The 23,659-nt window shown below is 30.9% G+C and overlaps 2 protein-coding genes across 17 annotated transcripts in view; one reads left to right on the plus strand and one right to left on the minus strand.

Moving 5' to 3' along the window:
• shot (dystonin-like protein short stop) overlaps nucleotides 1–23,659 on the minus strand; it is a 239,974-nt gene that overhangs the window by 5,963 nt on the left and 210,352 nt on the right. For 8 of the 16 annotated variants that reach the window (XM_085194381.1, XM_085194376.1, XM_085194385.1 and 5 more), the window contains 33 exons: nucleotides 23,457–23,620; nucleotides 23,124–23,223; nucleotides 22,642–22,827; nucleotides 22,085–22,203; nucleotides 21,606–21,764; nucleotides 21,037–21,268; nucleotides 20,503–20,691; nucleotides 19,893–20,047; nucleotides 19,428–19,439; nucleotides 18,311–18,536; nucleotides 18,053–18,185; nucleotides 17,820–17,943; nucleotides 17,265–17,385; nucleotides 16,793–16,950; nucleotides 16,247–16,398; nucleotides 15,684–15,924; nucleotides 15,289–15,384; nucleotides 14,870–15,052; nucleotides 14,386–14,545; nucleotides 13,709–13,786; nucleotides 13,195–13,314; nucleotides 12,600–12,872; nucleotides 11,466–11,589; nucleotides 11,036–11,163; nucleotides 10,593–10,669; nucleotides 9,894–9,965; nucleotides 9,412–9,441; nucleotides 8,258–8,329; nucleotides 7,150–7,321; nucleotides 6,545–6,662; nucleotides 5,880–5,989; nucleotides 5,570–5,692; nucleotides 5,288–5,405 (listed from right to left, as the gene is read on the minus strand). In XM_085194381.1, coding sequence (XP_085050507.1) covers nucleotides 5,288–5,405; nucleotides 5,570–5,692; nucleotides 5,880–5,989; nucleotides 6,545–6,662; nucleotides 7,150–7,321; nucleotides 8,258–8,329; nucleotides 9,412–9,441; nucleotides 9,894–9,965; nucleotides 10,593–10,669; nucleotides 11,036–11,163; nucleotides 11,466–11,589; nucleotides 12,600–12,872; nucleotides 13,195–13,314; nucleotides 13,709–13,786; nucleotides 14,386–14,545; nucleotides 14,870–15,052; nucleotides 15,289–15,384; nucleotides 15,684–15,924; nucleotides 16,247–16,398; nucleotides 16,793–16,950; nucleotides 17,265–17,385; nucleotides 17,820–17,943; nucleotides 18,053–18,185; nucleotides 18,311–18,536; nucleotides 19,428–19,439; nucleotides 19,893–20,047; nucleotides 20,503–20,691; nucleotides 21,037–21,268; nucleotides 21,606–21,764; nucleotides 22,085–22,203; nucleotides 22,642–22,827; nucleotides 23,124–23,223; nucleotides 23,457–23,620 — 4,525 coding nt within the window. The remainder of the gene's footprint in view (nucleotides 1–5,287; nucleotides 5,406–5,569; nucleotides 5,693–5,879; nucleotides 5,990–6,544; nucleotides 6,663–7,149; nucleotides 7,322–8,257; nucleotides 8,330–9,411; nucleotides 9,442–9,893; nucleotides 9,966–10,592; nucleotides 10,670–11,035; nucleotides 11,164–11,465; nucleotides 11,590–12,599; nucleotides 12,873–13,194; nucleotides 13,315–13,708; nucleotides 13,787–14,385; nucleotides 14,546–14,869; nucleotides 15,053–15,288; nucleotides 15,385–15,683; nucleotides 15,925–16,246; nucleotides 16,399–16,792; nucleotides 16,951–17,264; nucleotides 17,386–17,819; nucleotides 17,944–18,052; nucleotides 18,186–18,310; nucleotides 18,537–19,427; nucleotides 19,440–19,892; nucleotides 20,048–20,502; nucleotides 20,692–21,036; nucleotides 21,269–21,605; nucleotides 21,765–22,084; nucleotides 22,204–22,641; nucleotides 22,828–23,123; nucleotides 23,224–23,456; nucleotides 23,621–23,659) is intronic. The other 8 variants (XM_085194375.1, XM_085194380.1, XM_085194387.1 and 5 more) reach the window with 6 other exon arrangements.
• On the plus strand, nucleotides 1,049–3,571 carry wls (Wnt ligand secretion mediator). Its single transcript, XM_085194390.1, has one exon. It carries the CDS (start codon nucleotides 1,175–1,177, stop codon nucleotides 2,804–2,806), a length of 1,632 nt encoding a protein of 543 aa, XP_085050516.1. The 5' UTR covers nucleotides 1,049–1,174; the 3' UTR covers nucleotides 2,807–3,571.

Raw genomic sequence — 23,659 nt, forward strand, 5'->3', positions numbered from 1 at the left:
TTGTAAAATACAATTAGATTATTCTTTCACCAAAATATATGCATAATATAAATCAAGAGCAAGTCTTATTTCACTCACGATTAAAAGAAAAAAAATGCAATAAAAATCATTTTGTGAATATTATAATACATTTATATCTTTATTTATATTTATTGCATAAAATATTATTTACAACACATTTAAAATGAATTTGTGTTCTTGCGCTTGATTTATATGTAAAATTGCTAAAAAGTGAATATAAATACCGTATGCAAATAAATTGTAAAACATGCAAGAGTTAATAAATTGAAAGCAAAATAATCATTACCTTTTCTATTTTCTCCACTATAAACACAATAGACTATAGCATAATTATTTACAGCTTATATTAATTAGTTTATAAATTACATATAAATTAAAAATTATTTTTAAAAGCATTCGATATTTAACCCTTTAAAAAATATAGCAAAACAATTACATTAAAATCGCCAAAATTAACTAAAATAGCATAGCCACACCAAATAATACTGATCTGCAATGGAGATAGTTTTGATAAGTCATTTCTAACTTTGTAAATGTAATTACAATTATATTGTATAAAGTCTAAACTCTATTGCAGCTCATGTATTTTCTTACCGAGCGGACAACAAGCCTCATGCTGTTCCGGTTTGCTCGGGTCAGGCAGCGGTAGCACTAACGATACTAGTTATTTAAAGGTTTCATAGGGATCAAACGTAATTAAAAAATATAAAAAATGGGGGATAGGACAATCGGATTGGGTAAAGCGAATACGAATTAGTAAATTAGTAGCAACATCAATTATTGTGGACCTAAATTTCGCTTACTTTAGCCTTAGGTATGCTGAATCTAGCTAAAGTTATTAAAAAATAAGAAAAACCGTGTAGACCGATGGTAGCATGAATTAAAATATTTTGTAAATTAATTGAAAAATATGAAATTATAAATCTAATTATTTAAAAAAAATATTGCTATATATTTGAAACAGAATAATAAAATTATTTTATTAAAATAAGGTTCGCGTTTGCTGGCAACATTATTACTGCGCATGTCAAACTCGTCGCGTCAATTAGCGTCGGTACTCGGTGTCGCGGACCGCGGTTAGACAACAATGGAATCCGGTCGATCGCTGTGAGCATGGTATTTTATGTGAAAACTTTTAAACAGTGTTTTAACAATGACCGGGACAATAATTGAAAACTTAAGCGGGAGGAAGCTTGCCGTGTTAGTGACGTTCCTTTTACTGTGTCAATTAACATGTTTTTTGATCGGTGGGCTGGTTGCGCCCATGCCCGCAAACGCACAAAATATTCTCGGGACTGTGTGTAAGGATATGTCTATAATGAAAAATGATACAACTAAATGGTATTACAACCGTGGAGAAGGAAAATGTAAGACCGTTGACCTTGGATTGACTCATTACGACCTGTCCGAACGTGATATAGTATTTGCTTTTCAAATGCCCATGCCTCGCGAAGGCGAAACGTTTGACTATTCTAGATGGCAGCAAAATTTAATAGGTGTCTTGCAAATAGATATACGTTATCATTCTCAAATGGAAGTGAAGCCTCGTAGTACAGTCACAATCGACGCACGCTTGGCGTACCGGAACAAAGAGGACCCGGACGATGGGTGGAAGTTGTATACACAATCTATAGAAAAAAGGCATTTAGACTGCGACATAGATAACAAAAAGGAAGAGTATTTGTATAATTGCTCTCTAATCCCTTTGTTTGAACTTGGTTCATTGTATCATGACTACTATCTATTGAATATAAGGTTACCGGTAGATACTCCAGATATGAATGTACATATTGGTCACATACAAGATATGTGGGTGACTGTTATTAATCAAAATGGAGGTTTCACAAAAGTTTGGCTCTCATTGAAAACTGTATTCTTTCCATGTATTATTGCAATACTAGTTTGGTTCTGGCGCAGAATTCACATGTTGGAAAGAAAACCTGTGTTACTGGAAAAGATGTTATTAAGCTTGGGTATTGCTTTGTGCTTTTTAAATGCACCAATTGAATATCTTACGTTGCAATTTGATTTGCCATTTATGCTACTCTTAGGAGACATAAGACAGGGAGTTTTCTATGCTATGTTATTCTCATTTTGGCTTATATTCGCTGGAGAACATATGTTAATACAGGACACTTCAGCTCAGAGTTCATTGAAACAATACTGGCGTCATTTAAGTGCTGTAGCAATGGGATGCACGTCGCTTTTCATATTTGATATGTGCGAAAGGGGAGTTCAGTTACGCAACCCATTTTACTCAATCTGGGTTACAGACATAGGAACAAATTTGGCTTTGACATTTATAATACTGGCTGGAATATCTACAGGAGTGTACTTTTTGTTCTTATGTTACATGGTGTGGCAAGTATTCATAAATATATCACAAAAACGTCAGAGTCTACCCACAATGTGCTCAGTGCGTCGCTTGCATTATGAAGGAATTATATACCGTTTCAAATTTTTGATGTTAGCTACACTATTGTGTGCTGCTCTTACTGTCATAGGATTTATCTTGGGGCAAGTCGCTGAAGGCCAATGGAAATGGGATGATACTATTGAACTGGAATATACTTCTGCATTTTTCACTGGAGTTTACGGAATGTGGAATATTTATATATTTTCCCTACTCGTGCTTTATGCTCCCAGCCATAAACGCTGGCCAGTCAATGAAAACACTTCAGACACCCAAAATCTGAGTGAGGAAATAGAATTCAGCCGAATGCCAAATGAAAGGAGTGAAATATCATCTTTGACTTCCTTCATCAGGAAGACAACAGTTGACTAAACATTAAAATCTCTTTAAATATTAGTCATATAATTTACAATTTATTATAGAATGAGAAATTTCGACATTTTAGCTTTAAGATTTCAATTAATAGTATTAACTTTGTACTCGAAATATTAGCGAGGAAGTGTATTCCGTTTAAGGTAACCTTATCTAATGCTTGTAGTGTAGGTTTGACCTCGTTTAGGATTTTCACAAATGTCCATGTTAGTTGTAGAATAGAATAGTTGTATGTTTAAAGTTTAAATGTTCAATGTATTGTATTGAAGGCCCAAATTTGTATGAGTCATTGTTCACTTTAAAGTTACTCAAGTAAAACGAAAGACGGATTTTTTCACTGTAGTACTCTAGTAGAAGAAAAACGCGGCGTTGAGTACCGTAATTTAACACGTAATATCATGCAAAATTGGGCGGAAAGTGGGTGATGGAGCGTCTTAACACTAGATTCCCTTTGTCTACCTTGCTAAAATATTATATTTAAAAAAGATTGAGGTAAAATTGTATTAAAAGCCCAAGTATGAGTCATTGTTAGCTTTAAGGCGGCTCAGGTATATTTGGGCTTGGGCGAGATAATCGTCCTTGACGTTTAAGTGCTATAATAATGCATTTGGATCTTGCCGCTACTTAATTTTTTCTGTGATAGGCGTTTTAAAAACTTATTTATTTTTCTATTAGTAATTTTGTACTTTTTTACTATGTTGCCAGCATTTCGTATTAACTTTTGTATTGTAATAACGTGATTTTGAATAAATTATAGAAATTAAATTGTTATTTTGTTATTTAAACACTCAACACACAAAACATATTATAAATTGGGGGCCCGTCAACACCTTTTTGTTATTGTTCATTATATATGCCCGAGTTATGGGGTTAACACATTAGATACGGTAACGTTTTTGATTGACACTTTGAATATAAAATACAAATAGAACTTTCATACTAAAATATTTCAGTAGAAAGTCATGAACTTTGCTGTAAATGTTTTTTTTATTTACCACAAAGTCCATAAATATGATAAAAAAATATAGCCTTTCTGTAAAATATAAAATGATTAATACTTTTTTTTAATAAAACTTATTAAAACTGAATATAGCGAGTTTTGAAGCTGTTCTTTCCAAGGAAAAGTAAAATTTCGAATAATATTTTAAAAGCTTTAAGAATATAAAATGAATAAACAAATCAAAACTAATTTTCTCCATAGTTTTAACAAGGCTTTATTTTTCAAATTAAAAATAGTATTTTATATTTATTGAGATTGAAAAGGACACACTCAAAAAATATATATGAGGAGGAGTATGTACTCTTCAAAATAATCATTAATCTTTGATACAAATTGAATTTCGGGGTAACAATAAAAGTATGAGTAATAAATAAAAAGCTACCCAAAAATCCAGAATGAAATGAAAACAGCTTAACCAAAAATTTACATGTAATATATGTTTTTTAAATAATATTGTTTATCTATGTATTTTTATATTGTTACATATTTAAAATACACCGACAATTAAAAATAATGGTTAGGCTGCCTTGATAATCTTAATACTAATCAGTTTATTGAAGTTTCTTACAATAGTTTGTTGGTACTCGAATTGCCTACACAAAGTATTAATTGGAACTAAACTACTATGACTTCAAATTTCCGAACTAAATTATTTTCTTATAGATTTTAATTGCAATTATCTTTAATTGTAGAAGAAGATCAATAAATATTGTAACATAATTTTGATATAAATACCAAGAATAATAGGATTTTTATTATTGTGTCACATAAAAAAAACAGTTGTCAAACAAAATAAAATAAAATTTACTTTTTGCAGACAGTTTAATTACCATTAATGAGATATATAATTATTGAGTAAATTAGTGCTTTGTGTTGTCTAACCTTACAGCTGTAAAGCTGTGACTCATTGTAGTATATTGAAATGATAGTGAATAGTGTAATGTGACCTTATATTTACTTAAATATGGGTGATAGATGACAGTAGAAATATGATAGAGAATATACAATATTTATAAATTTAATATTTAGGGTTAAAGGGGTGTGTCTTGATAGCATTTTATTTGGAAAGTGTTTTTTGTATTTGGAGATAATTTAAAGAAAGAATTGCTAGTAGTGTATAGGCCAGTACGATAAAAAGGTTATAAACTAATGAACTTCACTTTTTTTTTTAACTAATAAGAAATAAATATATGTTCATTGCAAGAAATGACCCACAACCTTGAGATTGGTTTTTGCATGATATAAATAGAATTTATTCATTTTCAGAAAAGCTCATATTAAAAGTTATTTATCGTAAATAAAATGTACAATATTTTTTTTTAAATATAAAAGTGTTTTTTTGTTTGCATGTATGTATGCATGTGTATCTGTTGAATAATATAATTACCATGTTATGTTTATATGTAATCTATCAAAATTACTTTTTTATAAAAAGAAATATTTTATGTGTTTCGTAGATAATAGTAATAAAACAAACATACCTCGACACGGATCGTTTTTAACCAGAAACTCGTCCAAGGCGACCCAACCGCCGCCCACGCGCACCATCACGGTGGAGCGGAGGATGCGAACGAGACGCAGCTTTTGTGAATCACCGAACTGGAGAAACAAGAGAAAATTAGTGAAAATGTAGAGGGAATGGTAAAAAGTTTATAGGTTCAAAAGCTCTATTTAGCTACGGTACAAAAATATATTATAATATTAAGTGAAAGTGTATTTTAATATTATATAAAAATTTAAATATAAAAAAAATATCAACTCACTCTGTATTTTCCTTCTCCCACTTGGAACACCCTGAACTTCTGTCTGCAGGTGCACAGCATTACGAGGCGTTTGACCTCGTCGTGTATTTTGTCAGCGTCGGTGGGCGGGCCGCGTCTTTCGACCTAGGATGAAAAGTTGTTTTTATTAAGATTTACACTTTAAACTTGTTAAAAATAGGAACGTATAGCTTATTGGTCAGCGCGCTTCAATGGTTTTCTAGACGCACGGGTTACGTACGTACGTTTCTTATTAGTTTACAGCGAGTGGAATCTAATCTCTAAATATTTAAAATCTAAACTTAATACTTACCCAATCAGGTCTTAAAGCAGCGATGAATTCCTCCCAGTCTATAAGACCGCTACCGTTTCTATCGAAAAGATCCGCTACGGCACCCATTTCTAGGCGAGACGTATCGAATTCTGGAGAGAAATGCTGAATTAAAGTACTTACTTGAAGATAGAGAGTAAAACGAATGTTAAGACACTTCGTCCCAGATTTACCTCTCAAATTTAGAGACATGTCGTGTTGAGACGCGGATCTCAACGTCGTTATTTATGTTACTTACTAAAGTGAAAAGATGAAAATAATTAACTCCCTCAAGTGGGAATCGAACCCACAATCGTCACGTTTACAGTCACACACTGTCCCAAAACGTCAGGTCTATTTTTACACAAATATAGAAGAAACAACTTTGTATTTAAACGTACTAATGACGGTTATTAAATGTTTTATAAGTTTTATTGCAGAGGGAATTTATTATTAAGACACTCTGTTCCCCACTTTCCGCCGAGTTTTCGAAACATTGCGTATTTAGTGGCGGAACTCTACCCCTCCATTTGCCTTGTTACCAGAGCTTGGACATACAAATATTTTGTATATTATCTCGGTTTAATAGTGACAAAAATTAAATTAAAATATCATAAAAGCTAAATATCAAACTAATTACAATATTAAGTAAAGATATTTTAACTTACTGGTATTAGTAATTCCATCAATAAATTCGTTCCGTGGTATAAGGCCGTTGTTGTCCTTGTCCATCTTGCGGAAGAGATCAGTCAGACGAGACTTCTTGTGGTTCATGAACTTGAGGAACTGGAGGTAAAATTAATATATTACAATACATATTATCCTATTAATTTTAAAATGTGAAAATTTTTGAGGATGGTTGTTTGTTCCACTTTCCCGCAAAAACCACTGAACTTTACAGTAATATATGTTCACACATCATAACAACATATAGGCCGCATGTAGGTTGCAAATAATTATCATATTATATAAAATTTTTACTCACTGTTGGTAATGTAATACCTACTCTTTTTGAGTATAATATTAAATTAAATAATAGGTATAAAATTACGCAGAAATAGTTCCATTCTAATAAAGTAAGACAAAATGAAGGAGAAATCCAATTACTTAAATTTTAATAATATCTTTACTTTCCGCTCATTTTAAAGGAGTTGCAACTTTTTTGTTTATGAACTGATTGAAATAAAACATATTAAGAGAAGTTTGCTAAAATGCAATAGTAAAAATTGCATTTAAATCGGATTTGCCGTTTTAATTATTTTTTAATATGTACCCTCTTTCTCCAATCGTCCCAGCTGAAGTTGGACACCCTTTGCAGCTCGCGGAGGTGCGCCAGGCGCTCGTGCAGCCGCCTCTGGCGCTCCCACGCCAGCAGCCACACCGTGCGCCACTTGTCCCACAGCTGCTTTACACGTGGCGACCTGAACTCGGGTTCTGCGCCTTTGCTGTTTGAGAAATCACAATTATGTTATAATTTCTTATTTATTTAAACTAAATACGTAAATAGATATACTTAATTTTTTTTAGATGGTATGGATGGATGGATTTTAGATGTATAGAATACAATCTATACATTATATTATTATATTTTATAATTATTTAATATATTTTATATTAATTATATTGGTATTTTATATTATTTTGGTATTCTTAGTATTTTGGTATTCTTAGTTATTAAAGCTAAAATAATATCTAAATAATTTTACTATCTTTTGCTTAGGTTGACAATCTTTATATGGTCAGAACTAAATTAAATTATACCTTTTTCCTATTAAAATTTGTAGATTGTTTTTAAACAAGTGAAATGATTAAAATTAATCTACAATTAAGTAATGAAAATTGATTTATTATGAATATCAAATTATTATAAAAATATTTTGTAAATAACGGTTTAATATAAAACATAAAGAATAAAGATGACCTAAAATAGCAAGCGTAAGACATGCATGTACAAAACAAATCACTATTAAAGCTTAAATACAAATATTTAAATTTCAAACCAACATTTAACATACAGCAAAACCAAAAAACATAGCATATACTTATTCTAATAAAAATTTAACACTGGTAGACGATTAAGTATATATAAAGGAAAAGTCATAATTTTTTTTTTTGCACAGCTACACATATTCTCCCCCATGACTTAGGTTGGTTGGTAGAAAATGCTTTTTAGCGTTAAGCCCGCTTACTGTACATTGTTTTTTATGTATTAAATTTTGTGCAATAAATACAAAAATACAATTTATATCTCTTTTAAAAGTATTGTTTTGTAAAAAACTATTATCTATCTTAACTACAATAATTTATCTATCTTCGTTGTAATTTACCTATATATGCTGTCTGTAAAAACATTATTTTATCTATCCTAACTGTCAACTTACCTTCCTTTGGGCGGGAACCGTGGTCCGTAATGCGGGAGGCGGTCGGGCGAGTCGCGGCCGGGACTGACGCGACTAGAGCACACAGTTACATGAGAGTTTTAGATTCACACCCACAAACCTTATTTGTGCCCGTTGTTAGTCGTTTAGTGGAGTATTTTAGTTCTTATTTGTGCCCATTGTTAGTCGTTTTGTGGAGCTTATTTAGTTCTTTAGTTTGCAGAGATATAGTGTGATTAATTATAAAAAACCAACCCTAATATAGCATTAACCCACCTTATATGTGTCTGGTTAGTTGTATAGTGGTGCGCTTTAGTTTATCGAAAATTTTGAATTATAGTGACTTTATTATTATGAAACATGTACATTTTATGAAATTTCTAAATATATTATTTACCAAGGACACTTAAGTGCGGTGGGACAGTTTTAGGATAGACTTTAGGAAAAGACAAGGATGCAATTTTAAGATGAAAAGTTAAAAGATATTAAGTCCACGCCAGGTACTTCTTGTGCCATATTAGTTACTATAAACATAAAAATAGCAATACAAACCTATTCAATTAGCAACGATAGTTAATTGATGACAGTGAGTGTTAGTCGAAAGAGTTGTTTATGTAAGCAAAAGTTCTAGCTATAGAATTTTATTTAAAAGTTAAGTAATTATTTAATACCCACTAATAGAAAGCAATTAAAAATATAAATCAAAATATGCGACACACGAATAGGTCCAGAACAATATTTGACATAAAATTCATCGGACAACTATCAATTATCAACATTTAAACTAAATTAAGAATATTCCCATGCAAAATCAATCAATCAATATGCAATTATTACTAATAAATAATATATATATATATATATAACCCAAAAACTACTTTTACACATTTGAATACTATATATTCTGTTGTTTGTAGAAAATATATCAAATCGACAAATTAATCACTTTCTATTCATATAAATTTATACGATATTTTATTATTTTAATATCATATAAATTCGAGTTTTAGTAGGTTTAGCTGCTACATTTTTAACAATAAAATAAAATAATTTTAAAATGTCAATATATTTTCCACAGACTATAAAACAAAAACTTATAACAAACAAACAAACAATAAAAACAAAAAACGCAATCCTAGTACAAAAAGCCATCAAACCTTCCTCTCCTACGACCGTGTATCCTGGACCTGCCGCGGGACGAGACAGAGACAGAAAGCCACATTTACATATGTTAGAGCGAGACAAAGCTAGTTTTGTTCTATGCGCTTAGAGAATTATTGAAATATCATTTAATAATAAAAAATATATTTAGTTATTGGTTTTTCATATTACGTTACTTCTTTCATGCAAGATTTTTTTTTTTCATTAATTCTCTGAACACAACAAAATATTAACATGAAAAGCGCTGAATTTAATGGTATTAATTTATTCAGTAGGTACTATTAATAGAATATTTAATAAACATGACCTTATGATTGATATTAAAAAGAATAAACTCTTTAAATGTTTAAAATAATTACAAGATTGATCAAAAGAAAATAAAAAGACAAAAAGAAAAAGTTTATTAAAAACAACAAAAATTATGGTAAATTAAAAGTTAAATGAACGAATGTAAAAATAAATTTAAAAACAAACAAACCTGTAACGTCTACTGCCGTAATAATCAGGAGATACCGATCTCTCTCTATGAAGGTCGTGCTGAGAGCCGCGACTGTACATGCAATGGCAGAATGGCGGTGATATAACAAAACAATATGATATTATTGTGATGTTGACCATGTTTAAGAATAATCATTAAAATATTAAAACTATACATTGATAGAAAACATATAAAAATCTTCCGTTGAACCGGTGAACAGCATCTAAGAGCGCGAGTTTCGTTATTTTAAAATTTATTATGTTTTCTAAAATATCTTTCGTTCTTTAGTATTTAAAAACACTTAAGAAATGTAAAAATTTTTGCAAACTAATGTCTTGCATATATATATAACCAAAATTAAATATATTGTAATCTTATTTTTTATCTATATTTTTATATTAAGGTAGGTACTAATTTAATTTTTTACAAAGGATAAAACTTATAATTTTTTAAATTGATTTCCAAATTTAAACATCAACATCCCAATAAAAAAGCGTGATTTTACACACAATTGTGACAAACACATAATAATATGGCTGAATGTTGGTGATAACAACACAATGTGAATGAGAACAGAATTAAAATCAAACAAAATGATACAAAAATTATATACGAAAATAGATTTTAAAGAAATTTGAAAATGAACGAAAATTTAGTTTGTACTGATATGCATACAATAAACTTATACATATAAAATACCTTGGTGTTCCCTTTGTAGCGGTTTTGGCTGAAATCTTACGGGGCGTAGTTTCACGGCCTTGACTTTGACTCTTGACCTGCGATTAAATATGGCTTAGAATATGAGAAACACTAACTTAATTTAGTACCAATTAGGTAAATAAAAATAGTATGAAAAAAAACATACCCTATGAAAGAAACCTAAGAATGGACTTAACAAGAAGAACTATGTGAATAAAGCAGTTACGCAATTTCTAATGATAATTGACGGAAATAGGCGATTAATACTTATATAATAGTATATTTGAATAAAGAATATTTTGAATTGAATAGAAATATTTTATAGCTAATCATAAAACATCTACACTCTCGCCGTCGTCGTGTTAAGACAATATATTTTAGAAAAGGAAATAAAAAAAATAAACATTAATTATAAATAAAAAAGAACTTTTGAATTCACTTGCCTGATATGCTTTACAAACTCGGTCAACCTCGTTCTGCCTTTTCTGTGTGTGTTCCATCAGGTCTTTGTGATCTTCTATGAGACCTTCTAGAAGTTCTATAGATTCTGGTAGAGGCTCTGCTTCTAAGGCTAAAAGAATATTTTAAGAATATTATTAGAATTAGTAAAATACTAATTACTAACAGAAAGATTGCTTGAAAGAAAAAAAATACAACTTCAACAATAAAATACTAATAAACAAATACATTTCAATTCACTAATACAAATTTCAATTTACATAGACAAATATGAATGAGCAAAGACACTAAATGTTATTAGTGTTAAATAAAGTCCAAAACAAAAAATATAATAAAAAAAAAACAAAATTTGTCCTCTTTGAAGCTAGTAAAAAATAAAGAAATAATATAGTCTAATAATAAAACAATACATACTTATCAAAGTAGTTTCTAGTCCAGACAGCCATTGTAGAAGTTCTTCCAGCACTAGATCTAGGTCTTTGAGGCTTTGGAGGTGAGCTTCCAACTTGCTGCCTCTTTGCATTGCCCATTGCCATACCTGTTTTAGAATAATTTATAAATATATGTGAATTGATATACGTAAATAGTACTGAAGTGTACTGTCTTTTTTATGTATTAACAAATAATTATTCAATTTACTATATACATAATTATATATTTATCCAAAGAATTAGAAAATTTAACATCTTAATATAAAGTTAGGAATGATTAACGACTAACGTAACAATAAAAATATATTTCATAAGCCAAAAATTCATTATCGAGTTTTTTCTTTCTTGGTTACAACTTTTGTTTTACAATTTGTTAATAGCATTTTATGAATTTAATACCAATAAAATGTGTTGATTATTTTATTTATAAAATTCATATTTGACCTGTCCAGCTGAAACTTTGCTGAAAATCCGAATTACAGGCAACACTGACACTATTAACTTTCTCGGTTTATTTGGATTCATTTTACTTATACGTTATAAAAAAATCTAAATACGCAAATAATTTCAGCACATTATGTAAGACTAGAAAATATTAAAATGATCGAAAAATCAGCAAATTATGCCAAAACAGTATTATCTTTTAGTTAGATAACAATTAAAGATAATTCTGTCAAATTTAAGACACTTATCGAAGGGTATTTTCTAATCAATTATATTATCTAAATGTATCAAATCTCAAGGAGATTCAAATAGCACAAGATTAAATCGGAATTATTGTTAAATGTTCTGATATTTATTTAGATAATTTAGTTATATGAGAAAACCGCTAAAAATTTTGTTATTGTTTTCAAAACCATTTCTCTATAAAGATATGTATATTTTTTATAATCTTAGGAACAATGATATTCCAAGTAATGGTGGTAATTAATTTTATACTATGCTAAATTTATAAAATAAAATTGATTTCTTCCATACAATTTTTACATACAAAAAAAAAGTTCATTTTTCCACATCGTATTACCATCATTCGTATTATCTTATAAGATATATTTATTATAAGATATAACAATCTTTCTTGCAACTATAAAAAAAGCAACAAACTAACAAAACTCACCTCATCCCATCTACTCTGTATAATAGTTATCCAGTGTTTAATAACGGTTACTGCATCAGGATGAGCTTTAGCCAATATCGAATGTGCTAGAGCGATAGTATCATCTTTATCTCTTTCTTTCTCCGCAAGTTCTCGAGCGAATCGTTCGTGTTCCAGAAGCTGTTGTTGCGTATCCTGTTCTCCTTCTGGTAACTGTCCAGAGAAACGCAGTTTCGTTTCCGCGTCTGAGAGCCACTCGAGGAGCATGTTGACCGATTTGTGGAGACGTTCCGCCTGAAATTGATGTTATTAGTTTAGTTTTGTTATAAATTAGTAGTTTTTATAGTTGTCGTTGTGTTCTTAAGCATGTTTTCTTTTTGCGCTGAAATAAAGATGTGGCGGTGCTTAAGGATATCGTTAAATTTCAATTGACATTGACGACTTCACTAATTCAACTTATACCGCAGTCAACGAGGCCAAATACTGGCAAAATATGATCTGAATTTTCCAAGCATTGACACGAAGAAGAAGAAGAAGTATTGACATTACGCTAATATTTAATACATATGTAAATAAATTATAATTGCTTATTTATTTATTTTATAAATTAACTGACCTCTTTGAGAGCAGCTTCAAGTCGACTAGCCTTCCTCTCGCTGAGGCTCTGTACGTTGTCCCACGCTTGTTTTAATTCGGCACATTGTTGCTTTATGTTCAGAGCGTCTTCTTGCGGTACCTGGTGTATCAATTTACGTTAAACACATATAAATAATAAGTAAGAAAATGGTTTTAATTTAACATAGACGAAGTGTATAATTTAATCCCTCTTGCGAAAAAGACTAAAAAAGTCCAATCCTTCATATAATTTTCAACTTCCCGCTGAATTCTCGAGGCATTAAGTGTTAAGTGGCGGAACTCTACGCCGCATTTTGTCCTGTTATTAGAGCGGCGAAATGAAAATATAAAATAATACATTTCCCAGAATAAGAAATAAATCAACAACCTCAAAGTATATTATTGATACGAATGTATAAAAACACTTTACTTTTAAAACGCATTAAAATTCTATAAAATACCATTGAAGCTTTAGAAATTTGATAAATGTTTATTTATAATGTATTAATACTTACAGTAGCTTCTAAATCTCTGCCAGTCTTGAGGACGGATTGCATTTGTTGTTCACGGTTGTGAAGATCCTCCTCGAATTGCTAGAAAAGAAATAATTATTAATAATAATTATTATATATAATATAATTATATTTTGAATACATTTTATATTTTCTTCAATTAAGTGTTTATGTGTCTATATAATACATAAAGTAATGTTTTTTAACTTATTACTATTAACATACATATATCAGGGAAAAAATAAATAAATGGTTTGATTAACTAAACACAAGTGTTTAGGGAATTCCTCATTGGAGATTGTCCCAAAGAAATATTTATGTAATATTATGTAAAGAAATATAGTATTACATACGTATTTCTTTGTGACGGTACAAGACGCAGAGGTAATAAAAACATTCAAACCGCTATGTTAAACTAAACAAAAGTAAAGCTGATTCATTGAGTTATAAAGATAGTTTACAAAGCGTTTAGTATTGGGTAAACTTCCCTACCTCAATTTTTTCTACATATTTTGTAACTCATAGGAAGGGAAGGAAAACCTAGTCTAAAGGCACTTCCGTTCTTCACTTACCAGAGCCGGAAAATAACATGTAATTCATACCAAGAATCGCATCGAGTACTGATCGAACCAGCGACTATTGTGTTTGAAGTTAGACACAATGTACTCCACTCCACTCACCTTGTGGTGCTCGATGAGCGCCATGACGGTGTCGAGGTCGCCGTGCAGAGGCGCGTCGGCCTGCAGCGCACGCGCCACCCGCGACAGCCACTCCAGCAGCGCGCTCATCGCGTCCTTGAACTGCCCCGAGTACAGCAGCGCCTCCTCGAGCTTGCGTTGTCTGTACAATGGATAAATAGACGGAATGATCTTTATTGCTCGCGAAATATACAAGGTGATTGGTAGATCGATAGATAAAATTAATACAGGTGACAGAGAATGTAATATCAACACGGTTTGTTTGGGTATTACATTTTGAGAAGAAAAAAATAGCTAAAAATTACAGCTTGTGATAAAACTAAACGTTATCAACCTTTGTCTCTCCAATAAATACAAACGGAAAAAACATAACACACGCTGACTGAATTTTTCGAGGCATTGCATGCGATTGGTAGAACTCAACGCCGCGTTTACAAAAGTACATAGTAATTTATCGTTAACCTACCTGTCAACAGCCTTTGAGCAAACTGTGGTCCATTTGGTCTTTAGGTCTGTTAACATGTTACGTAACGTAACTTCATCTGTCTTTGGCGCTTTATCTTTCAATTGTTTCCCAATTTTGCTAGTTTGATCGTACACTGGTTGTTTAGCGGCAAGGGATTTTTGGAATTCTCTGTGTTTATTTAATCTGTGAAACAATTTAAAAATGTAATAGATCCTTTAGTTAACGTGCTTTAAAATATTCAATATTGTTTTTTAAGCAAAGCAGGATTTAAACATGAGATTCAAAGAAAAATATAACAATAAGTAGTAAGTTTCACTTTTGATCAGATTATAATCCATAGTTTGCAGTAATTATTACAACAGCAATTAATCTAAAGTGTTGAAAGCAAAAAAAATAAGATATTATTATGTAAATTTTACCTCAGTTTAATTTTCTCTGGGTCGTTGATAGTGGCCTCTGAGTTGAGTTGATCTAACTGTTGTTCAGTATCTCCTAACCAGTTCATCAGATTGGTCCTGAATATAACATTTTTTAATTATATATTTGTATATGGTTATTATAATACAATAAGATTACAAGATATAATACAAATTGAAAAATATCATTGGACATTAACAATTAATTTAATTTGAAAAACAAAAGACTAGCTGAGTCTATTCCGCCGGACGATACGTGGTGGTTATGAGTTCGACTCCCACTCGAGAAAATGAAATTTCATTTACTCGCTCTAGTAACAACAAAACGTGTCGTAAAGTAAAGCCACTCAACACGCAATGTTTCGAAAACTAAGCTGAAAGTAAAACCTAGGACTTACCACATATCATTAAACTCCTTAGCCTCCTTCAGGCCATGGTCCAAAGCCCTCGTTCTCTCAGCTGCCTTAGACACTACTCTCTCCCATCGATGTTGTACTGACACTAACAAGTTCTTGATAAGAATAACATCTTGTTTTTGACTGAAATATTTAAGGTGGGTGCCCTTTTTGTCCAATTGTAGCATTGTTTCTCTGTGTGTTGAGACTTCCTTTTGGAATGATTTGTGTTCTTCGACTTGAGCTGTAAAGTTAAGATTCATATAAGAATTAATGATAGGTTAAACTGTAAAAAAACAACAATATTACGAGTAAAAAGGATAAATTAATTTAAATATGTATACTGTATGTCAAAATTCATTTTTATAAGAAGTTATTATCATATATTAAGATACATGATATTTATTTATATATATTAAAAAGAGCTTTTATGAGATTCTATAATAAATATAATAAATAGAAATATATAAAATATAATCATAAAAACATCAATTAAAAAATACTTATACAGGCGGATATAACTAACAAAAAAATAATGAAAAAATACGTAAAAACACAACACTCACATAACAAAGTCTCCATAACTCTGGAAACCGGTTTGGCCGATGTCAGCGTTTTCTCTGCGCTCGTCAACCAGTCGACGAACGCTTGTAACGCGTCGTGGAACTCTGTCGCTTCTTTTAGAGCTATTTCTAGTTTTATTTTCTTGTCTGACGCTCTGTTTCGATAAAAATGGTAATGGTTATGAAAAATAATGTATTAGGGTTCATATGTTCTTATTTATATGTGTATTTATAGTATGTAAATTCAGTGGAGATACATAATAGCATTTGGGTAAGGTCACATTACGTATCGTTGTATGAACTAAATATATTTGCAAAATGAGGAGAATGGAGTAAATTATATCCAAGTTCTGGCTTTTCTTCAATAACAAATAAATGCTACTGATGAGCATTTTATATGTCGCGTTAAAATATATTTCGACTTAGGTTATAAAAATCGATTATATCAACGTTTCACCCACTATTTCTACATTTTTGTTTTATCTTCACGATTTTATCGCATATAGTTAAATATGTAGAGATAAATATAAAAATTAAACCCCCACTTACCTAGAGGTAACATTATCCCATCTGGACTTGAGATTGTTCAAATTAAGATGCAACTGAGATGTGGGATTCGGTTTGTCTTGACGTTTGATGTACTCTTGCCCTTGTTGTAACACTGCTTCTAATTTGGGACGATTTGCTTCTATTTCGTTGTATACTTCCTATTTTGGAAAACAAAATGTGGGATTAATATTCACTCTTATTTTTGTTCGAAACAGGTTCTCAAGATTTTAGATCCATAATAACTTATATAACGTACAAAATTCTTGTACGTTTTATAATTAGGAAATAAAAAAATAATTAAGTTCAATAACTAAGAGCATTTCCATACTATTACAAATAATAGACATCACGACTTATACATAGGTATACTTCAATATACAAAAATAGATATATACAAAAACAAAATAAAATTAAGACCATTCAAACATGTATCGTGAAATATACAAAAACCATAAGAAACCAGTGTACAAACCATAAATCTCTCCAACTGTTCCGTAGCGGTTTCAGGCAACCCGCCCACGGGCTTGGAGGCCGCTATGACGCTGTCCACTTCGGACAACCAGGATAGAAGATCACCGATTTCCGCGTTGAAGCTGTGTGACGTAAGAAGGAATGTTAGTTAGATTAAATACATATTTTTAACATTTTATATATTGTACCTTGGTAACTTGGTTTCCAAGATGGTTCAAATCTCGGTACATTAAAATTTTTATATGTTTTCTTAACAAGTATTTTTGTGTATTTACCACTTTAAAATTCACAATTTATCACTTTAAAAATGTCTAAACATATAATAAATTGCATTATTTCTTGCCAATTGGAAATTCTAAGTTATATCTTATATTACTCTATTATCTTTGCAAAAATTTCTTACATAAATAAGATGTAAGCGCGCGTATAAGAATAAAATACTACTCAAAGAATAGATTAATTCTCATTGTCCAATCATTAAAACCCCATATTACGTAGCTAAAATTCACGTTTCGCCTAAGCCAACCATAAGAATAAATAAATAACAATTTTCCACCTCTGAGCTTCGCGCAAAGCGTCTTCGAGTTCAGCTTGACGGTCTCTTGCCTTCTGTTGTAATTCGCGCCATTTTCTGTTTAATGTTGCTAACTTCTCGGCTGTTTCACCAGCTTCCTCCGAACCTAATAAATTATTAATTTAAAATATCATTCCTCATATTTAAAGGGCCATGTTAAATACCTTCAATCTATAATTACCTTTTAATAAAAAAATATATATATAAAAAAATACCTGTAGCCTGTTGAACTAATTGGGCACCGGCTTCATTAAGGGAGTCCACGCTGGGTTGATGTGCGGCTATATCGTTAACTAATACTTTGAGTTTAGCAAGTTCCACTTCTAGTATCTGTGGATCTCCGGCCACCTTAAAAAAAGGAGAAATTTATTTTTTGTTATATAATATATTTATAAGTTTTATGATTCTCTTGTCTGTTTGTTTGTTATATTATGTCCACTGTTTTTTAATAAATCTAACAAAAAGATATTTACCGGTTTCAGAGTATCCAAAGTATCACTCGTATGCTTGATCCAAGCCAAGGTGTCACGTAGGGCGTGTTGTAGCTGCCCTAGTTTTAGTAAAGCCCTTTCTAACTGCTGTTGCCTTTCCACCATGCCTCGCAATAGCGCCGCCCATCTTGTATTAACTTCGCCCAAGGGTTGCTTAATCGCGGATGCTTGTTCGGATGATGTACGCTCTGTCAGTTCTGCGGCTTGCCTGTTTATTTAGAAATTAGGATTTAATTTGAAACAATATATTTTTTAAGGGTTTTTGATTTTGAAGGTGTATTTTGTTTGGCGAAAAATAATAAAAAAATATCCAATCATTTCCAACAAACTATAAGCAAATTAAGACAAAGTATAATTTTAATATTTATAATGTCATTCCACACTTAGGGAAGAATTAACAACAATACTTCCCTAAGTTATAAACAATATTTAATTATTAGAAACCGTTGAAATCTATTTTAAAAGTTTGCTTTCAGCGAGAATAAAATTTAATACCTTCAGTATAATAATTTAATACTTAATCTTAAGATAAAAAACAGCGACACAGTAAAGCTGAATTTGGCACATAAATAAATATTTGAAATCATCGGATAGAATATCTATCTAATAGCAGTCATGCATACATACAGCCGTAATTAAAGAGGATGTTATTATAAAATAACTATTTTTTTATTACATTATTAGGTTAAGGAAAGAAAGTTGAAATTTAAAATTATAGAAGAGTACATAATAAAAACATGAATTAAACAAAAAAAAACAAACAGATACAATATCATTCCTTGGTTAAAATTTTAGGTACATCGACAATAAGTACATTGAAAACAAAATTTAAACGAGACAATAGAAATATTATAAAACTATGTACAGTCAGAAAATACTTTTTGAATTTGATATTATATAGAAGTTAAATAAATTTATAAATATACTACTGACAACTTTGGGTGAAAAAAAAATTTGAAGTCTTTGTCATTGCTACATTAAAATAGTTTTATTCATATGGAAAGAATATTTTTTTCTGACTATACATTATGACGTTTACTACAATGATCCACGACAACTAAACAAAAGCACACTCATAATGGGAATATCAAATCCTTGCCTCATCAAACTCCTGTGATAGCATCGGGCGCGGGACATAAAAAATATTAGTTCATGATTAATATCAATTAATATGGAAAATAAATGTTATAAGGGGCGAAAACAACATAATATAATATAAAATTACCCAATTTTAATGGGGACGTCATTAAAGAAGTGGGTAAAAATAAAAAATAACTACTATTAATATAAAAAATTTAGCTAATTTAAAATTATTGTTAAACCGTCACCAATGGTTAAAAATGGGATATAGAAAATTAATATTATTGCTACCATATTTAATTTTACTACTAAAAATATAATATATTTTGTCGTGACTAAGGAAAACGGTTCTCGATTTGATTCCCTTTTAATATTTTCAATCGCATAGTCTTGAAAATTGAGCGGAAAGTGGAGAACTGCCTACCCTGTTATGTGGGGAATAGTACAAGAACTTTAAATTTTTAATTTTTTTTTATTAATTTACCTATTAAGAGCTTCAACTTTCACCATATGAGGATCCACTTCTTGTTTAAAGGCGGCCAGCTGTGCAATCTGTCGTTTAACTGCATCTATATCGGAGCCGAGAGGTCCCATACGTGAGAATCTATCTTCAGCCGTTTCCAGGAATTCTTGGAGATTCTGAGCAAAAAAGAAATTATATTTTATATTAGATATGTTTTTACAATCACCTATACGTGAAAATTAAGTTTTTTTTTAGAAATTTAACAATAAGTAGAGGAGTAATGGAATATTATGACACTAAGTTCTCTAAGCTTATAGATGAAAGAAAATTTTGTAAATCTATAGTCATGAAACATACAAGAAACAGAATTAACAACTTATAAGACTAATTTGATAAAAATCTTGATTATTAACAAAATAATCTTATAAGTTGATAATTAAAAATTTTCAATCAAGACGTCACCGTTTTGTGCGTTCGTCGTGAATTCGATTATAAAGTACTTTAATATTTTAAGCTTCGAAAGACAAAATTAAACATTCTGTGAATAAAATCTTTGTCTACCACCAAAAAAAGACACTTAAAAAGAAAAATCTATGAAAATTCGATATTAAAAAAATAGTTATAAACCCACCTGTAAAGTATCATGAAACTCCATAGCCTTCTCCATAGCATCTATTAAGTTTTCTTCTCTCCTTGCGTACAATGCTGTTATATTGTCCCAGGCGCTGTCTAAGTCCTCCATATGTTTCTTAACCTCCGGTTTGTCAGGTTCCCCACATATTGACATGAGTGTCGAACCAGATTTACGTACTTTTTCCACCTTTTAATTAAAATATATAATTTAAATCTTTATATTATTTTATAAGTTGATATTTGTGAAATTTGCTTATTTTGTACAATGAAATTAACATTTGAAATTAATATTTATAACATGTAGTCATTTTCGTTATGGATTCAAGTTTCGTTCTACAAACTTACAATTTATTTTGTTATATATTTTTGTTGATATTTTTACATTAAATAAAAAAAGCGAAAAATAGAACTATCTAGTTATAGTAGTTATATCGCCCAATACACTGATAAAAAGTTTCAAATTATACCCAAAGAGTAAATGAATGTACACGTAACGTCGGCTTAGAGTATAAAAAATACAAAAAACACCAACCTCAGGCTTAGTATGATCAATTTCATGTCTAATCTCCTGTAGAGCGACTTGTTGCGCTTGTATCGCCGCGGGTTGCGCGGCTGGCGGGGGTTGAGCTGCCAGTGCGTCGGTCAACTCCGCCAACGCCGCCATCACCGTGTCTAGCTGCTGCCAGAACTGCCGGGCGGTGTTCAGCGCCGCATCTAGTGACGTGCTGCGGTCGGTTGACGCTTTTTGTACGTCTGCCCATAGTCTGTTGATGTGGAAGTTAGTATAATATTGAAAAATATTACACGATTGTTTGTTGCTTAGATAATTTAATTTGATTTTATGCTTATTCGATATTTATTTTGGTAACATTGTAACAGATATCGATATACATAAATATACCGAAAACTAATAATTGACATAAAAGGTGTCACAGTAAATACATTACACAAACATTTTAGAAGATTGATTACAATATTTTATATCGTGTAAATTTGAATTGATTAGTAAAATTTACACTCTGTTTTGCACCTCATCTGTGTATCCTGTTAGCTGTCTGGATACAACGTTAAACTACAAAAAACACTCCTACAGTCACTTACTTATTAAGCTTATCCAACTTATTCCTAATATCGCGTACAGCCGGATCGCTCTTGTTAGCTTTGGCCATAACATCGCTGGCGGCGCGTTGTACCGCGCGGTAGGCCTCTTGGCGTTTGTCGAGATCTTCTATTAACGCATTGTTCTCTTCTATTTGGTCTCTGTTGGATGGGAAGGATGTTAGTATTTATTTCTATCTTTATATATTATCTATATTTTGGAGGGTAGATAGAAATAATTTAGTAATAATTTAGCTTAGTTGGAATGTAGATACGAATTACAGAGTAATTGATTTATTGATATTCGATTATTAATATTATTACAAAGGTTCCAAGTTTCATTTAAAATGTTCCAAGTCTGTTGAAATCAAAATATTACAATGAGTAATGTGCCATATACAACTCTTAGTTATTTCCATTTGAGCACGCGAGCGAAGTCGTGGATAAAAGCTGGTCTAACATTAAAAACAACTAAAACTCACTGTATCTTATGCGGATGTGCGGACACAGGTTCAGCCCGTTGCAACTGATCTGCTGCTCCTGAGAGCGCTCGGACCATACCCTCTAGTCTTTCCGCAAATACCGACGATTCTTGTAGCGCCTGGAATTTTTGTCTTATCAGTGGGGCATAGAATTTATTTTTGTATGATATTATTAAATGATATTATTATGATATTATTTTTAATTTTTTTCTTGAATAATTGTAATAAAGTTCATTATTTATATAAGATGTTTTACTTTTAAATAAGTCTTTTACCAAAATTTACTTAATGACGCTTAAAATTTGAATGCTGATTTTTCAAAACTACAATCTCTAAAATTCTTTAAGAAGCGTTTGTTGGTTATTTTGATCTTTCATATATGAAAGAGAACACCGCCATATAACTATATATTTTTAATACCTCTAAGTTTGTTACTTATCTCTTACTTACCTACTGTAAGTAATAGAAATACAAAATCTGTAATATTTACTTTGGAACATACCATGCACGTCATATGATAATTATATTTTAATACATTAAAATCTACAAAACCGAACCTGTTCCAATTCCTGCTGTCTCTGCCTCAACTCAGCCTTAAGAGCATTATATCTATCACAGTCATTTTCCACTGTGTCTTGTAACTTCAAGGCGTCTTCGTCACCGCAGAGTTTTGAGAGGGCTTCACCCGTTTTGATTAGTTTATCGACTAGCGGTTTGTGACCAGCTATTGATTGTTGTAGCATCTGTGAAAATAGTTTAATTGTTAAATTTAGTGTATTTATACAGCAAACTATATACTTATTTATGAACCATTTAAAATACAAGAAGCCCAAATATTAATAGAAGTTAACAGATTTAAGCCGATTCTAATGTTAGCGTGTATAAACGTACAGATAAACAAACAAAATTTTAAAAATATTTTTTATTGGGTTTTGTTACATTGATAAATGTCCCAATGTAAGGTTTTTCACTAGTACTAGATAGAGACATATATATATCTCTCTATCTAGTGATAAGTAGCATTTTTATACACAATTACCTCAGTTTTATCTTGTTGTTGTGCGATATGGTCGGGCCTGAGGGCGGGCAGCGCTAAAGCGCCTACCTGTTTCTCCATTTCATCCATCCAGGCGCATAGACTGTGGAAATAAAGTTTTATATATTATGTTCTAGAACGCTCTATTTCGACAGTTTATAAAGGACTAAATAATCTAAGTGTTTGACAAAAATATATTTTAACAGTTTTAAAACTAAATATTTAGTTAAGAAAATAAAGAGACTAAGTCTGACATCAGAGATTTCCCAAAATGTATAAGTTTCTTAGTAATATCACTAATAAAAGATATAAAAAGACATTAAAAACCAAACTTACCCATTATGTGTATCAGCAAAGTGTTCAGCGAGTGGCAATGCTTGTTCTAACGCGGCCAATCTTGCTGCACTGAGAGCTCCCACTTCCTCCATCATCTCCTTTAGTTCTTCACTCCTTTCTCTTATTATAGCAGCTTCGTCGGTGGACTGGCATTCGCGAAGAACCTAATGTAAAAAAAGTAATATTTTTTGTAGTTATGCAAC

The sequence above is a fragment of the Heliconius melpomene genome, chromosome 12, assembly GCF_056956725.1.
Source record: "Heliconius melpomene rosina isolate 202511_hmr_F chromosome 12, ASM5695672v1, whole genome shotgun sequence".
Taxonomy (NCBI): domain Eukaryota; kingdom Metazoa; phylum Arthropoda; class Insecta; order Lepidoptera; family Nymphalidae; genus Heliconius; species Heliconius melpomene.

Bases quoted from the DNA above. Each gene is read 5' to 3' on its own strand.
- wls (XM_085194390.1), top strand. From the start codon at position 1,175: ATGACCGGGACAATAATTGAAAACTTAAGCGGGAGGAAGCTTGCCGTG.